General features: G+C 42.1%; 2 protein-coding genes across 2 annotated transcripts; both read right to left on the bottom strand.

Moving 5' to 3' along the window:
• Window positions 1-7,404: 7,404 nt before the first annotated feature.
• On the bottom strand, window positions 7,405-9,447 carry LOC115584707 (classical arabinogalactan protein 9-like). Its single transcript, XM_030422315.1, has 5 exons — window positions 9,401-9,447; window positions 8,265-8,672; window positions 8,005-8,109; window positions 7,852-7,889; window positions 7,405-7,757 (listed from the first exon to the last, which is right to left on the bottom strand). The coding sequence occupies exons 1-5, from the start codon at window positions 9,438-9,440 to the stop codon at window positions 7,644-7,646; spliced, it is 705 nt and encodes a 234-aa protein (XP_030278175.1). The 5' UTR covers window positions 9,441-9,447; the 3' UTR covers window positions 7,405-7,643.
• Window positions 9,448-10,693: 1,246 nt separating this feature from the next.
• LOC115584705 (uncharacterized) lies at window positions 10,694-17,121 on the bottom strand. The gene is made up of 6 exons (XM_030422313.1): window positions 16,923-17,121; window positions 12,170-12,514; window positions 11,782-11,868; window positions 11,525-11,629; window positions 11,372-11,409; window positions 10,694-11,277 (listed from the first exon to the last, which is right to left on the bottom strand). Exons 1-6 carry the CDS (start codon window positions 16,960-16,962, stop codon window positions 11,116-11,118), a joined length of 777 nt encoding a protein of 258 aa, XP_030278173.1. The 5' UTR covers window positions 16,963-17,121; the 3' UTR covers window positions 10,694-11,115.
• Between the last annotated feature and the right edge of the window lie 134 nt (window positions 17,122-17,255).

Below are 17,255 nucleotides of genomic sequence, written 5' to 3' on the forward strand. Positions count from 1 at the left end.
TGAACAGAGTGTGTGAAACCAAAGTGCATAGAGACTGTGTGTTAAATATTTTTGTTTGGTGCAACAATGTTCAAGTCAACTGCAGTGATACAGTTTGAATTCATCAGATATTTTACAGATATATGAGGGAGCATTTAGATTGTAAATATGCAACTATAAATAAAATCCACTAGACTAAACATGTTAGTTTATCTGAGCAGCTGTCAGTCAACAGTGAACTCAAAGACTCTCAGCAGAAATTCACTATCTTCAAATCCGATCTCATATTCTTCGTATGGGAGCAACTCTGTGTCCATTCTGTTTGAGTTCATCAGATATTTTCAAATGGTTGAAGGAAAATGTTTAAGTATTAATAATGGTGAAATTATGCAGCTAAAAAGTTATTAAACTAAACAAACTTGTTAATTTGAGCAGCTGTCAGTTAACACTTAATTCATAGACTCTCAAACTCACCATCTTCAACTCTGATCTCAAAGTCCTCGTCTGAATCTGGAAACAAGTATCTGTCCAGTCTACATGTGTAGCGCCCCGAGTCAGACTTGACCAGGTTAGTGATGCTCACATACAGAACTGAAGAAATTAACATATCAGATACAATGCCACCTCCTTTATATTTGATGCTGTATCTGCCTCTCTGAGCTCTGTCACCAGTTGTTTCTACGAGAATGTCTTTTTCTTCACATTCTTCCTTACAGAAGATCTTCCTGCTTCCAGGGAAAAAGAAGTAACACTCATGTGTGATGTTTTCTCCTTCCATTACTGTAATAGTTAGTGCATTGATGAGTCCAGTGTTTCCATCCTGCAGAGCTGTTGAAAAGATGAACAGTCAATAGTTACTATGTTCCTGTAACATACTTAAGTTTGATGATAATTAACAGATCCACAGAGTCAAACTGGGAGCTGCTCAGTTCAAACACTTTAGTTCCATTTTTAATTTGTCAGCAGATTCAGAGCATCATGAAATGTCATTTACTACCATTTCATTCACTTTGATGAACTGTAATTCATCTTTATTATTGACAGAGACAGAAAGAAAAACTGTGCTGATTGTAAAAAGTATTTGACAGATTCAACTAAACACATCTGAACTTCAGACTTTAGCTTCAGTGTGAAGAATCATTCATTCAGATTGGACCAGACTGTCTGATAATCAGACTGAATCTTCAGTCACTCAGTCTGACTTTGTGTTCAGGTCAGCTGATTGGTTTTTATTAAATGTGTTGTCTTCAAGTCAACATAAACCTGCTCAGCTGCGTCTGACTTTTTCTTTTGTTGCTGTTTTTCACTAATACAATCAGATCGCTGTTACTAATAACTGATCATTTTAATTGATCCAAATGTTTATACTCAATGCAGCTTTAAACATGTTTTATGTAACCGATTGAATTTGTGAACAATCGATCAAGCCTGGGAAACTGCGAGTTAACAAGAGCAAGAAGCATCGACTTCTATTTCTGTAAGGTGTCGCTTCAGTTTCTTACTGATAAATAAATGAGGTAGTTTCCTGTGTTGTAGGACTTGATCAGTGTCAGCAGGAAGGATGAAGCAAAAAATAACCGTACGTCTGTAACAGTCACACAAATACAACAAAATGCAACAATGAAACGAGTACTGACAATCGTTTGTCTGTTGTTAGATTTTGTAGAGATAACTATTTGCAAAGAACTTATTTTTAAAGTGACTCATAACTCACAAATGAACATCATGTTCAACCACAGAAACAAAAAAGTGTGACAGACAAATATTGGCCTATATGAGAAGTGACAAAACAGAGTCCGCTGTTCAACAAAACTAACGGATAAACTACAGAAACTAAAGAAAAATTACAAAATAAACACAGAAGATGATGAAATATATAAACAGAGTGTACTCACAGAGGATGAAGATGCAGGTCAACATCTGATGGACTTTCATGTTTGAGGCTCTGGTGGTTTCAGACCGTCTCTCTTCTTCTTCTCTGGTAAACCAGGAACTTGTTTATGACGAGTCCGTCCTCCAAACCACACACACTCAACTCTCCTCCCTCTTTATTAGACTCTTTTTACGCTACAGAGTCAAATGTAAGGCTTGGACGGAACTTAAAGTGACACTACATGTCATACGTTTGTACAAAAACACAAAAAATTGACTACAGTATATCTACACTTCAATTCCTGTTAAGTACTCATGTTGTTTTTATTTTATTTATCTACGTCTTCATTAACATATTTGTCCTTTTTTTCTTAAAAGGTGTCGTTTGTAGGAGATGGCCAGAATTGAAAGGCAGCTCATAAACTACAGTGGGCAGCAAAACCTCCTACTGCTTTCAGAATCAGAATCAGAACCAGAAACAGATTCACTGCCAAGAAGGATTTTAGACCAACGAGGAATTTGTTTTGGTGGGGAAGTTGCATACATTTAGGACAATAAACAATAAACAATAAACAAACAGTCACTATAATATAAACAAACAGTGACTATAATATATACAATATAAACAAACAGACAAAGTGTGAGATGAGATAAATAAACATGGAAGAGCTGTACAGGAATGTGAATGAGTTAAAAGAATTCTGCATTATTGTGATGCAAGGATTCAAGGGCAGTGGTGGGTTTGAGTGCCACAGTGTGAGAGTCAAAAGCCCTTTTCAGATAGAAAAGGTGGCACATTTGCGCCAAGGTAAGGATGGCAATGTCTTTCTAAAACGGAGGCATAATATTCCTCTTTTTCCAAAAGCCGCCTCTGGGGTAGGCATACACATGTGTCGTGACGTGATGCTTGAAGTTGGGCTGTGAACAATGACAATGACTTTGACTTCAAAATAAGAGCTTTACATTGCACCCAATTGGAGTTTAGACCTGGGTTCTTAGCACGGGGGAAAGTAGCGACAGGTCTTAGCTTGCCGACACAACCACAAGCTAACACAACCAAACAGCTACAGAGACCGAGGAGACGCTAGCATCTCCTGAATCTCAGTGGCTGTCCAGTTGCTCATCGGAAGAAATGATGGACTGACTGCTTTGATCAGCTGTTTCTTGGTTTTAAAATTCCTAGGCGGTGAGTCGCACAACAGCGCAGGTCATCAACACCTCCGCCCATCTCACGCAGGGGCCGGCACATTGACGCCTCGGATTTAGATAGCAGGCGAGGCGGAAGTAAGTGTACCTTCCGAGGCGGAAAATCGGCGGACCAAAGCAGACCCCCAATTTGCCACCTTCTGTCTAAAATCACGGGCCGAGCCACCAAAAGGACGGGCAAATTGCCGGCTTGGTGCCCTGTCTAAAAACGGCTAGTGTCAGTGTCAGCGGGGGCCGGGGTCCCAAGACTTGTTAAGGATCCCAACTGCAGAGGGGAAGAAACTATTCATGTGTCAGAGGAGAGAGGGACAAAAAGTCTGTGACCGGGATGGGAGCGGTCGCCACAATCCTGTCTGCACGCCTCAGAGCCCTGGAGCTGTGCAGGTCCTGAAGGGATGGAAGGTTGCAGCCAATCACCTTCTCAGCAAAGCGTTTGATACGCTGCAGTCTGCTCTTATCCTTAGCAGTGGCAGCAGCATACCAGACGGTGATGGAGGAGGTGAGGATGGACTCCATGATGGCAGTGTAGAAGTGCACCATCATCGTCTTTGGCAGGTTGAACTTCTTCTGCTGCCGCAGGAGAACATCCTCTGTTGTGCTCTCTTGGTGAGGGATCTGATGTTCAGCTCCCATTTTAGGTCCTGGGTGATGATGGTGCCCAGGAAGCAGCAGGTCTCCACAGAGTCGACCGGGGAGCCACACAGGATGACGGAGGTGGGTGGGGCAGGGTTCTTCCTGAAGTCAAGACTATCTCCACTGTCTTTAAAGCGTTAAGCTCCAGGTTGTTCTGGTCGCACCAGGTCACCAGATGGTCAATCTCCCTCCTGTAGGCGACTCAGAGATGAGCTCAGTGAGTGTAACGTCGTCTGTGAACTTCAGGAGCTTGATGGACTGACTGGAGGTGCAACCGTTGGTGTACAGAGAGAAGAGCAGGGGAGAGAGAACGCAGCTTTGGGGTGATCTGGTGCTGATGGTCTGAGATTCTGAGACATGTTTCCCTGGCTTCACATGCTGCTTCTTGTCAGACAGGAAGTCTGTGATCCACCTGCAGGTGAAGTCAGGCACGTGGAGCTGGGAGAACTTATCCTGGAGCAGAGCCGGGAGGATGGTGTTGAATGCAGAGCTGAAGTCCACAAACAGGGTCCTGGCAAAGGTTCCTGTGGAGTCCAGATGCTGGAGGGTGAAGTGCAGGGCCATGTTTACTGTATCGTCTACAGACCTGGTGGCTCGGTAGGTGAACTGCAGTTGGTCCAGGAGTGGGTTGGCTAGGGATTTGAGGTGAGACAGCACAAGGCGCTCAAATGACTTCATGACCACAGAAGTCAGGGCAACGGGTCTGTAGTCATTCAGTCCTGTGGTCTTTGGCTTTTTGGGGATGGGGATGATGGTGGAGACTTTGAAGCAGGCTGGCACATGACAAGTCTCCAGTGACGTGTTGAAGATGTCCGTGAACACTGTCCTGCTCACTATACTGGACTTGCTTCTCTTTACTGTAGCAACTAGCTGCAGTTAGCAAGTACTTCAGGTAGCCATGGAGCTCAGTGACTGAAGTCTGAAGTCTTCACATGATTGGACTTCAGACTGGGACTGAACACAGCCTCTGTGACTGACAGAGGTCAGTTTGAATACAGAGGTGATGAACAGCAGCTCTGACCAGGACTGGAACTCTGAGGACGAGAAGACACCCACAGACGAGGACAGGAGACGGGTGAAGTGGTGATGGAGCTGGAGAGAGTTGGACATCAGCAGCAGGTGAAAATGGCTTGTAGAGCCGGATTATTTACACGTCTTACTCTGTGAATTGAGGATTTATTTTGACCTCATTAGAGCTGATTCTGTAAAGAAGAACCAGGACTGTGTTGGTGAGTTTTATATTGATCATGTCCAGTTTGAATGTAGTGTGTTTGATAATGAGTTAACAAGGAGATTAAGCTCGTCTTAGTGCTGTTAAAGAGACAAACTAGAACTCAGAAGCTGTACAGTAGGACATTTTTCTGTTTAGTGAAGAAAAGCAGGAAAAAAAAAAAAAAAGATTTCTGTTTTTGACATTTAGTCAGTTTGTTGTGGCAAACTTGCTTTCTTCCCACATGTCCCAGCTGAAACTATGGGGGCTGTAGCATCTTGCCAGTACAAGGTGTTTATTAGGAGACGGGACTGTTAAGCATGCTAACTTCAGTAGACATCTCTGCAACACAACACATCTCTCTATAAAAGCGAGAAATCTCTGTCTGTCTGTCTGTGTGTGTGTGTGTGTGTGTGTGTGTTACTCAAATATCTCTGAGGATCAGGATCAGACTGACCTGAGACTTTCAACATGGCTGCTGCGTGGTTCAGTGGTGTGCAACTAAGCATTTGCTTGGACTGCAATGATAATGTGAATAAATTATTACGTTTGCTTTATTTCTGGTGCAGGAAGAAACAGTAAAAATGTGCTTTTGTCACAAGCAGATTTATACCTGCAGCGGCGTGAGCTGGACTGGGATTTTGCCGGCGGTTCGGTCCCGTTCTGTTCTGTACATCTAAACTGACTGTTGTGGATTGTAATGAGATTAAACAAGTCCAGACCAAGTCTGTTGGGGTCTGAGCAGATCTGGAGACGCGCGGTCAACAAAGTGGGATCTGAATCTGTGGATGTTCGTGTGTAGCTAGCTTCTAGCCGCTAACCGACCCACACGGCCTAACGTTACCTACCGAGTTGACGGAGCGGATGCACCGGCACGTCCAAAACCGGACCTAGGGTAAATAATGTCCGCCACGCTTTTTTCGCGAACATTGCCGTTACATTTGCTTTGTGTCTGGTGCAGGAAGAAACGGTAAAAATGTGCTTTTGTCACGAAAGTGTCCAAGCAGCAAGTTTGGTTGTTGAGGAACAGGAAGATGTGGGAGGGACATCGGCGGATGATTGACAGCAGCAGTGATGTGTTGGAGACGGCGATAGAGATAGCGAGTTTTTAGAGTTGAGAGGTTTGTGACATATAGCGTGTTTGGAGTGTATAGTTAGTGTGTTATGTAGTGTTTGGTGTGGTGTGTTCAGTGTGTAGTGGAGTCGTGTTGTGAGGCAAACCAAGGAGGAGACGGCTGAATGTAGAACAGGCAGGAATGAGCTGAGGAGCCTGAGGCATTGCCTGCATTTAAATGTAAATAGTTACACATAACTTTGTAAATTTCAAAAACTTATGCACCAATTTTGTAAACAAAAATTTACATTATAACTAATGCAATTGGTTCATTAAACATATTTGTGGTTTTCACAGTAAAAAAACTAACTTTTTCTACTCTGATTTTATGTTATTTTGTGATTTTAGGTCCATAGTGTTAATATAGTACCTTAAAATGAAAAAATAACTGTACAGTCACACATGTGAGGTTGTGCTAAAAATAATTACACCAAGTAAGGCAAGGTAAATAGTTTTTAAGGTGAAATATAATGGTATAATCAAAAGTAGTCAAAAACAGCCAATTATATCCCTGACATCCCACCTTTAAACACAGCCTCATTTGGCCATCCATGAAAAAGCTACTTAACCTCCCACTTTTCTATAGAAATACATGCTTCCTTCGGGCAATGCACTAGTAGAAGTAATTGATGTAACATCAACACTGTTGTTTCTTCTGTTGATGATGTAAGGTCATTTTATGATGTTTCAAACTAAAAACATGGTCATGTCTTACAGATTGCTCCTTTAAAACTAGTGGAAAATCTGCCAGTTTAACCTGTTTCCAATAAAAAAAAAAATCTACTTGAATTCTGTTGTGGTTATTTTTGTGCTCCAGTAGAATAAAACAGGACGCCAACACAGACTGATGATTTAATGTTTCCTTCTGTTGGAAAACCTTTTTTATTCTTTATTTTGACAAGAAGATGAACTTTTCAACATCAACATATTTTTGTCTCCGCTATACAATTCACAAGGTAAACAGACTTCTATTGAAAAAATACTTTTAACACCTATATATTTACTTTGTCTCCCCTACTGGTACAACAGGTCACACAGTAAAATTGTTTGATAAAAACTAAATAGAACTGGCCTGTTTCGTCACATAATCATCAATTCAGCATAGAGCTGTATCTGCAAATCTATCATTTAATATTGAGTTGAGAATGAGAATGAACTTGGGAAGACAATATCCCAGAATAAACACTCAAGCGTCAAGCAGAACACAAAGAAGCCTCGTCTACAGTGAAGCAAAAACAAGAATTCAGAACAGAAAAAGTAAAAACACAAAAAAGAACAGCATGAGTAATTAACAGGAATAAATCATCACAGGATAGAAAGAAACAAAAAAATGGAGATAAAATATGGAATGATAAAAATTAAGAAGAAGGCAACATTATACCAGAGGAATTTAAAACAGATAGACTAAAGCTCAGTAAACGGATTAAAAAGACTGACTGATGACAAATCAGTTTAAAAACAGTGACTTATAATAAAAGCAAGTAAATAAAATATGTGCATCAGCTTTTCCTTCCTCTTTCTCACTAAACATTCAGAACTTCCTCCTCAAAACAACAGAAGCTTACAGGTTGAGATATGATCAAGAAGAACCTGACGGGCTCGTGGCGCCGAGTCCACCTACCACAGTTTTTACACACTGTCATCAGCGAACTGGCTGCAGGACAGATTGTGACCTGCAGATATTCCTACAGGAGGAGATCTGCTCCGTCTGTCCTCTCTGAGCTCCTCGTACACTGGGTTGGCCTGCAGGAGGAGAAGAGGGGTTTGGTTTGTATTAATATCAGCTGGTTTCACAAACACTAATGATGCTCAATGTCCCAAATTTACTCAGTCTCACCTCAGTGACATTAACATAATCAGCTTCCACAGGAGGATCTGAAAAACATCCAGTTGAGAAGATTAGATCCACTGTTAAAAACACACACAGCTCATTTCATTCAGGTAAAATAATTTTTTTTGTGAGAAATGTTTTGTGTTTCTGTCGCCTCACCTTCAGCTTTACTGGCCCTCCTCCTGCAGAATATCAGCACAGCTGCTGATGATACGATGAAGATGACGACCAGAGTCAGACGAACATACAGCTGCACACCTGTGGCTGTTTGAGCAGCACAGTACAATTATATTAATCACTTTGGTTCATTATAAAATGAGTTTCGGAGTCTGCAGAACTGACCTCCAGGTCCATGTGAGACCTGAGGATCCATTCATGTGGACAACAAAAGCAACATTGACTAAATATTAAACTTTTACCTGCAGCTGATGGTGTTGGTGTGAAGTCCGATGTTGCCAGTGTGGAGGCCAGTGGTGTCAGTGTTGAGACCAATGGTGTCGGTGTGGAGGCCAATGGTGTCGGTGTGGAGGCCAATATGGAGGCCAGTGGTGTCGGTGTGGAGGCCAATATGGAGGCCAGTGGTGTCGGTGTGGAGGCCAATGGTGTCGGTGTGGAGGCCAATATGGAGGCCAGTGGTGTCGGTGTGGAGGCCAGTGGTGTCGGTGTGGAGGCCAATGGTGTCGGTGTGGAGGCCAATATGGAGGCCAGTGGTGTCGGTGTGGAGGCCAATGGTGTCGGTGTGGAGGCCAATATGGAGGCCAGTGGTGTCGGTGTGGAGGCCAATGGTGTCGGTGTGGAGGCTGATAAGGCTGACAACAATAAGGGAGCTGTAAAACAAAAAAAGCCAACATAGATTGCGTTGGATTTTAATGACGCAAAACAAATCCTGACGATGACTCTTCATTAAATTCCCTGAGTGTGGTTTTAATTATTAATTATTATTATTAATCGTTAATTATTTTTCATGTGTTGTTCTCAGTTTGTCTCTCAGGCTGTGAACAACAGTTCACTGCTGCAGCTCTTCTGCTGGAGATTTGATCAACATAGAATAATGAAAAATAATAATTGTTTTTCAGCTCTGAGTTTGGCACCAAAGTGGTTAACTGCAAGTTAGCAAGAAGCATCGACTTCTGTATTTCTGTAAATTGTTGCTTCGGTTTCTTTCAGCTAAAGAAATGAGGTAGTTTCCTGTGTTATAGGACTTGATCAGTCAGGCTGAGGCAGAAAATAACCGTACTTCTGTAACAGTCACACAAATATTACAAAATGCAACGATGAAACAAGTACAGATGAACAATTGTTTGTCTGTTAGATTTCGATGAGATAACTATTTGTAAAGAACTTAATTTTAAAGTGACTCATAACTCATAACTGAACATCATGTTCAACCACAGAAACCAACAAATTGAGACAGAGACAGAGAAATACTGGCTGATATGAGAAGTGACAAAACAGAGTCCACTGTTCAACAAACTAACGGAAAAACTACAGAAACTAAAGAAAATTACACAATAAACACAGAAGATGATGAAATATATAAACAGAGTGTACTCACAGAGGATGAAGATGCAGATCAACATCTGATGAACTTCCATGTTTGAGGCTCTGATGGTTTCAGACCGTCTCTCTTCTTCTTCTCTGGTAAACCAGGAACTAGTTTATGACGAGTCCGTCCTCCAAACACCACACACTCAACTCTCCTCCCTCTTTATTAGACTCTTTTTACGCTACAGAGTCAAATGTAAGGCTTGTTCAGAACTTAAAGCGACACCACATGTCATACGTTTGTTAATAAATACAACAGTATGTCTACACTTGTAGAAAATCTCTGTATTCATTAACATATTTGTTCCTTTTTGAGTGTCTTTTTTTTTCCTTAAAGGTTGTTTGTAGGAGATGGCCAGAATTAAAAGGCAGCTCATAAACTACAGGGGGAAGCAAAACCTCCTACTGCTGCTCACTATACTGGACTTGATTCTCTTTACTGTAGCAACTAGCTGCAGTTAGCAAGTACTTCAGGTAGCCGTGGAGCTCAGTGACTGAAGTCTGAAGTCTTCACATGATTGGACTTCAGACTGGGACTGAACACAGCCTCTGTGACTGACAGAGGTCAGTTTGAATACAGAGGTGATGAACAGCAGCTCTGACCAGGACTGGAACTCTGAGGACGAGAAGACACCCGCAGACGAGGACAGAAGACGGGTGAAGTGGTGATGGAGCTGGAGAGAGTTGGACATCAGCAGCAGGTGAAAATGGCTTGTAGAGCCGAATTATTTACACGTCTTACTCTGTGAATTGAGGATTTATTTTGACCTCATTATAGCTGACTGTGTAAAGAAGAACCAGGACTGTGTTGGTGAGTTTTATATTGTTCATGACCAGTTTGAATGAAGTGTGTTTGATAATGAGTTAACAAGGAGATTAAGCTCGTCTTAGTGCTGTCAAAGACAGAAACTAGAACTCAGAAGATGTACGGTAAATCAATCTGGTGAACTTGCTTTGTTTCCACACGTCCCAGCTCAAACTATGGGGGCTGTAGCATCTTGCAGGTACAAGGTGTTTATTAGGAGACGGGACTGTTCAGCATGCTAACTTCAGAAGACATCTCTGCAACACAACACATATAAGTAATTGATGTAACATCAACACTGTTGTTTCTTCTGTGGATGATGTGAGTTCATTTTATGATGTTTCAAACTAAAAATATGGTCGTGCCTTAAAGATTGCTCCTTTAAAACAAGTGGAAAATCTGCCAGTTTAACAGGTTTCCAATCAAATCTACTTGAAATATGTTGTGGTTAGTTTTTTGTGCTCCAGTAGAATAAAAACAGGATGACCACACTGAACCTTTTTGTTTTATTCTGTATAATTAAAAAACACAAGGAAGCCTCGTCTACAGTGAAGAAAAAACAAGGCGGCAGAACAGAAAAAGTAAAAACACAATAAATCAACATGAGTATTTAACATGAATAAAAGTATTTACACCAGCAACATAACAGAAAAGGGAAGAAACAAAAAAAGGGAGATAAAAATATGGAATAAATCAATCAAGAAGAAGGCAACATTACATCAGAGGAATTTAAAACATAAATAGACTAAAGCTCAGTAAACAGATTAAAAGGACTGACTGATGACAAATCGGTTTAAAAACTGTGACTTCATATGAAAGCAAGTCGATAAAATATGTGCATCAGCTTTTCCTTCCTCTTTCTCACTAAACATTCAGAACTTCCTCTTCAAAATCACAGATGCTTACAGGTTGAGATATGATCAAGAAGAACCTGATGGGCTTGTGGCACCGGGTCCAACTACCACAGTTTTTACACACTGTTCAGCGAACTGGCTCCAGGGTAAACTATAAACTGTAGATATTCCTACAGGAGGAGATCTGCTCCGTCTGTCCTCTCTGAGCTCCTCGTGCACTGGGTTGGCCTGCAGGAGTTGAAGAGGGGTTTGGTTTGTATTAATATCAGCTGGTTTTACAAACACTAATGATGCTCAATGTCCCAAATTTACTCAGTCTCACCTCAGTGACATTAACAAGCTCAACTTCCACAGGAGGATCTGAAAAACATCCAGGTGAGAAGATTAGATCCACTGTTAAAAACACATTCAGCTCATTTCATTCTGGGAAAATAATTTGTTTTGTGAGAAATGTTTTGTGTTTCTGTCACCTCACCTTCAGCTTTACTGGCCCTCCTCCTGCAGAATATCAGCACAGCTGCTGATGATACGATGAAGATGACGACCAGAGTCAGACGAACATACAGCTGCACACCTGTGGCTGTTTGAGCAGCACAGTACAATTATATTAATCACTTTGATTCATTATAAAATGATCAGAGTCTGCAGAACTGACCTGCAGGTCCATGTGAGACCTGAGGGTCCATTCATGTGGAAACCAAAAGTAACATCAATTAAACATTTAACTTTCACCTGCAGCTGATGGCGTTGGTATGGAGGCTGATGTGACTGATGTTGGAGGAGGTGGGAGAATCCGGGTTGGTTTCAATCTGAATGGAGCTTCGAAACAAAAACAACATAGGATTGTAAAGACATGCAACAAATCCTGACGATGACTTTTCTTTAAAAATCAGTGTGTGTATTTTTATTCCAGAGCTAAATGCAGGTCATCACTGTGTTTGGTGCAACAATATTCAAGTCAACTACAGTGAGATATTATCAGATATTTTACAGATGAATGAAGGAAAACGTATATGTTTTAACAAGGATGAAAATATGCAGCTCTGAAAAAAAGTTATTAAACTAAACATACTTGGTTATTTGAGCAGCTGTCAGTTTACACATAGATTTTCAAACTCACCATCTGCAACTCTGATCTCAAAGTCCGTGTTTGAATCTTGAAGCAACTTTCTGCCCAGTCTGCATGTGTAGCGCCCTGAGTCAGACTTGGTCAGGTTTGTGATGCTCACATACAGAGCTGAAGTAGATAATATATCAGCTGCTTCTACATATTTGATGCTGTATCTGCCTCTCCGAGCTCTGTCACCAGTTGTTTCAACAAGAATGTCGTTTTCTTCACATCTTTCCTTACAGAAGATCTTCCTGCTTCCAGAGAACAAGAAGTGGCAGACATATGTGATGTTTCCTCCTTCCTTTCCTGCAATAGTTTGTGCATTGATGAGTCCAGTGTTTCGATCCTGTAGAGCTGTTAAAAAGATTAACAATAGCTACTATATTTCTGTAACATACTTAAGTTTGATGATAATTAACAGATCCACAGAGTCAAATTGGGAGCTGCTCAGTTCAAACACCATTTTTATTTGGTCAGCAGATTCAGAGGATTATGAAATGTCATTTACTTCAATTTCATTCACTTTGATTAACTGTAATTTATATTTATTATTGACAGAGACAGAAAAAAAAAATAGTACTTGACAGATTCAACTAACATGTAAACTTCAGACTTTAGCTTCAGTGTAAAGAATCATTCATTCGGATAGGACCGGACTAGTGTTGTCACGATACCAACATTTTGGTATCGGTACCAACATGTTTTTCGATACTTTTTTTTTAATAAAAAGAGAATGCAAAAAACGTCATTACTGACTTTATTTTAATAGAAAATCTTAGTACAATAACATATTAATGTATATAAAGTAAATCAAATAAAATACCACAAAGACAAGCTTTTCTAATGCACACAATTTTAAAATAAACAAACCAGCTCTATTTTTTTTTTTCTTCCAGAACTACTTTTGTTAAGAGTGAAGGGGGGTGGCGCTTGCTTTTAGCACTGAATGTGGCTTTTTTTTCATGAGTAAATTACCTGTCGTTCCCTGAGCTCAGAGTGCAGGTCTGGGTGTTTGTTCTTTAGGTGTTTGGCTAAGTTGAAGCCATTTCCGCCCTTAGCCATGCATGTTTTAAAACACCGTTTACACAGTGGTGCATCAGCGTTAATTGCCTCGCCTTGCTCATTTGTATTTATGCCAAAGTACTGCCATATCGCACTTCGCGCCCCTGGTTTGTCCACAAGTTGCGCCGTGGTGACGGTTGCAGCAGCCATTCTCCACTCCCTCTCTCTCTCCCTCTCTCTCTCTCTTCCTCTCCCTGTCTCTCTCTCCCTCTCTCTCTTTCCCTCTCTCTCTGCTCTCTCCAAGCTTTCCTCCTGCTCCGTTTGTTGCTCCAGTACACGCTGCTCGCTCACTTGCTAGCTGTTTCCTCGGGCTTGCTTGCTTTTTCTTTTTTCTCCCAAAGCTCCAGCTTGCTCCTCGTCTTCTCAGCTGTAGTTACAACGCGGTGACATCACGTGGCGAGGTCGCCGCGCTGTTGCGGGCGCTGCCGGCGGCGCTGCAAGTACCGGTCCCAACCAAATGCAATATAGTACCATTTTAAATGCCTCAGTACCCCGGTACAAAATTAGTACCGGTATACCTTACAACCCTAGACCGGACAGTGTGATAATCAGACTGACTCTTCAGTGACTCAGTCTGACGGTTCGGTATGCATCACGGTTTTTGGGCCACGGTAATGGTACAGTTTCAATATCTTAATATAAAACTACTCAGACTAGCAAAGGCAATATTGCATTGTAAAGGTAATTGCACAATTCTTTGTGCATTGTCTGTGGTTACAGGAATTTGGATATTTGCCCTCTCTAGCTTCCATTCAGTAACTGCATGCACTAGTTCTTCAGCCAGGTGTTCACTTGTGTGGCTCTCATACAGTGGATGAGTCTGCAGCACAAAGCCCCTCATTTCACAATCAAGTATCCCCAGAAGTTTTTTAGTGTAGTGGCGCACCATCAGCCGGGGGGGGGGAGAGACGGTCGTAATCGCCGTCAGCGGGGGGTGACGAGCGTCCGTTCGTCCGTACGTCCCCGGGCTCCTCGCCGTCAGGCACTTTTTTTACGAGAAGACCACGGCAGCCCAAAAACACTCGCTATAAAGCAGCTAACACTGAAAATGAGTATGGCGGCGCAGCGCCGCTGTTCATGGGAGGTCCAGCCATCAGTGGAGAGAGCAAGGTAGTGTGCTTGCCTCAGTTCGTTTTCAATATCCCCTCGGCATACTTCATAAAGTTCTGGGATCACTTTACTACTAAAATGGGTGAGGGTGAACCTAAACAATGTGCTGCTCTCATGCCTCTGCTCCTGAGGGGATCACACAGCATACGCGGCTGCACAGAGTTTTGATAAAGTTTTGTGACGGGGAAACGTACCGAAAATGCCGTTGTTTGCAGTTGTGCATTGAACCGAACAGGCGTATTGAACGATACGGTAAAATACCTAATACTGTTGCATCCCTAATGTTAAGGTCAGCTGTTTTTATTATTAAATAATCAGGATCAGACACACAGAAGTTGTTACTGAGAGCAGTTTGTCACAGTCAGTTGTGTTACTGTGTTGGATTTGTGTTTTTGCCGTTTTGGCTTCTGTGCTTGTTGACCTTCACCAGGAGCAATCTACCTGCAGCAGATTGGCAATCAGTAACTGCTGAAAAGCCCTGGTCTTCACGCTACCTGCTGCTGCTAGATTATTTCGTCGGCACTACATGGTAAATGGCTCCCACTAGTGCTATACACTTTATGAGTTTTCTCTCGTTGTTCTTTGTGCATATCTCCAAGAGATATAACCTTGCTTTTTTTTGCTTTCAGTGATGCACCTTACTTCCAACTTCCACACTCTAGTGACCCAGCTCTCAGCACCTCTGCAGCCAACAGCCAAGACAGTAAACGCACTGGATGGACAGTGTTTGCCTACCATGACACATCGCAGATTGCCCATAGCCTTGACCATCTCTGGTAATCATCGTGAGCTCCTCCAGCTGTTCATCATCCCCTCACCCACTTCCCAAGTGGTACTGGGTCTCCCCTTAGTCAGATTACACAACCCTCAAATAGACAGGTGAAAATTGAGGATCCCTGCCAAAGAAGCACCTTCTGTCACTCCCACTGTCTCCATTCCTCTGCCACACCTGCAAAGGTATCTGCCACCATCCCTTCTAAAGCTCCTGACCTGTCCCTAGTGCCACCAGTGTACCATGACCTGACAAAAGCTTTTTCAATAAAGAACTAGCCCCGTCTCTCTCATCTCACTGCCCATATGACTGTGCTATCGATCTTCTCCATGGTGCTTCGCTCCCCTCCAATCGCCTGAACAACCTGTCACACACTCAGAGAGAGTCCATGGAGTAGTATATCAACAACTTCATGGTTACTGGCTTGATCAAGCCCTCCTCATCTCCTCTTCACGATGAAGAATAAATACCCTCTTCATCTGATTGATCAATCCTTCAAGCCACTGTGTTGTGCAAGGATCTTCATCAAACTGGACCTTGGTAATACCTACAATCTTGTCCGCATTTGTGAGGGTGACGAGTGGAATAGGACTTTTAACAACCCCCTTGGTCCCTTCGACTATCAGGTGATGCCTTTTGGCCTTACTAACACCCCAGCTGTTTTTCAAGACCTGATTAATTACATCCTCCGTGACATGATGAACCATTGTGTTTTTGTCTACTTGGATGACACACAGATCTTCTATAAGAACTCATGACGAACACATCTAGCAAGTGAGGTTGGTGCTGCAGAGAGTCCTGGAGAGTAAGCCGTTTCCTTGGATTCGTGGTAGCCCAGCGGAGGCTTCAGCCTGAGCCCACAAGGATCAAGTCATGGGAGGAGTGGCCTACACCTTTATGCAACATTTCCTTGGGTTTGCCAACTTCTACCAAAGGGTCATCCAAGACTACAGCTGAGTCACAACCATTTTCTCTCCAGCCGGGAGGGCGAGGTAACAGTCCCCTCCATCCAAGCTCATGTCACCCGTTGAAAAGGGATTTGGGTCTTCTCATGAGGCCCTTACCTGTTCCACCAAGCAGAGTGGGCGTTATGTGGATTGTCATCGCCATCCAGCCCCCCATACCAACAGGGACAAAGGCTTTGGCTTTCATTTCCCATATGAAAATGAAATTGTAAATTTGTTTGCATGTGCTGTTCTGCTTTTCTCTCAGGCTGCTAACAACATTTCACTGCTGCAGCTCCTCTGCTCTAGCTGATAAAAATAGAATAATGACAAATACCTTTATTTCTTCAGCTCCAAGTTGAAAACCAAAGTGGTTAACTGCAAGCTAACAAAAGCAAGAAGAATCAACTTCTCTATTTCCATAAGTTGTTGCTTCAGTTTCTTTCTGCTAAATAAATTAGGTAGTTTCCTGTGTTGTAAAGCTTAACCAACATCAGTAGGTAGGCTGAAGAAAAAAAATAACCATACTTTTTTAACAGTCACACAAATACAACAAAAACGATGAAACAAGTACAGACAAACAATAGTTGAATGCAGATTGTCGGTCTTAAACAAAAGAGTTTGTCTTTACTTGTCTAACTACTTTGAGTTTGTCTAAACTACTTGTAAAGAACTTCTTTAGAAAGTGACTCTTACCAGACAGAACAACCTAACCATCAAATTGGGGTGAGACAGACAGAAATACTGGCTGATATGAGAAGTGACAAAACAGAGTCTGCTGTTCAACTGTTCAACAAAACTAACGGACAAACTACAGAAACTAAAGAAAAATTACACAACAAACACAGATGATGAAATGTAAAAGTGTACTCACAGAGGATGAAGATGCAGGTCAACATCTGATGGATTTTCATGTTTGAGGCTCTGGTGATTTCAGACCGTCTCTCTTCTTCTTCTCTGATAAACCAGGAACTTGTTTATGATGAGCCCGTCCTCCAAACAACACACACTCAACTCTCCTCCCTCTTTATTAGACTCTGTCATGCCCAGCTCGTTCAAGAGCACAACAAAGAAGTGAGAAACACACAGCGACCACTTAAATTAACCATGAATGTATTGTAAGAACAGAATTTAAGTGAGTCAGTCAGTAATCAGTGGTGTGGTGAAAGGTCCTGGATGAGAGAGAGAGAGAGAGAGAGAGAGAGAG

The sequence above is a fragment of the Sparus aurata genome, chromosome 7, assembly GCF_900880675.1.
Source record: "Sparus aurata chromosome 7, fSpaAur1.1, whole genome shotgun sequence".
Lineage (NCBI taxonomy): Eukaryota > Metazoa > Chordata > Actinopteri > Spariformes > Sparidae > Sparus > Sparus aurata.

What these genes read in the sequence shown, in the direction of transcription:
- LOC115584707 (XM_030422315.1), bottom strand. Translation starts at nt 9,440, where the DNA reads ATGGAAGTTCATCAGATGTTGATCTGCATCTTCATCCTCT. An exon ending in GATCTGCATCTTCATCCTCT is followed by an intron (nt 8,673 to 9,400) that starts GTGAGTACACTC and finishes TTTGTTTTACAG; the next exon opens with CTCCCTTATTGTTGTCAGCC. An exon ending in ACCAACACCATCAGCTGCAG is followed by an intron (nt 8,110 to 8,264) that starts GTAAAAGTTTAA and finishes CTGCTCAAACAG; the next exon opens with CCACAGGTGTGCAGCTGTAT.
- LOC115584705 (XM_030422313.1), bottom strand. Translation starts at nt 16,962, where the DNA reads ATGAAAATCCATCAGATGTTGACCTGCATCTTCATCCTCT. An exon ending in GACCTGCATCTTCATCCTCT is followed by an intron (nt 12,515 to 16,922) that starts GTGAGTACACTT and finishes TCTTTTTAACAG; the next exon opens with CTCTACAGGATCGAAACACT. An exon ending in AGCTTGTTAATGTCACTGAG is followed by an intron (nt 11,278 to 11,371) that starts GTGAGACTGAGT and finishes CAACTCCTGCAG; the next exon opens with GCCAACCCAGTGCACGAGGA.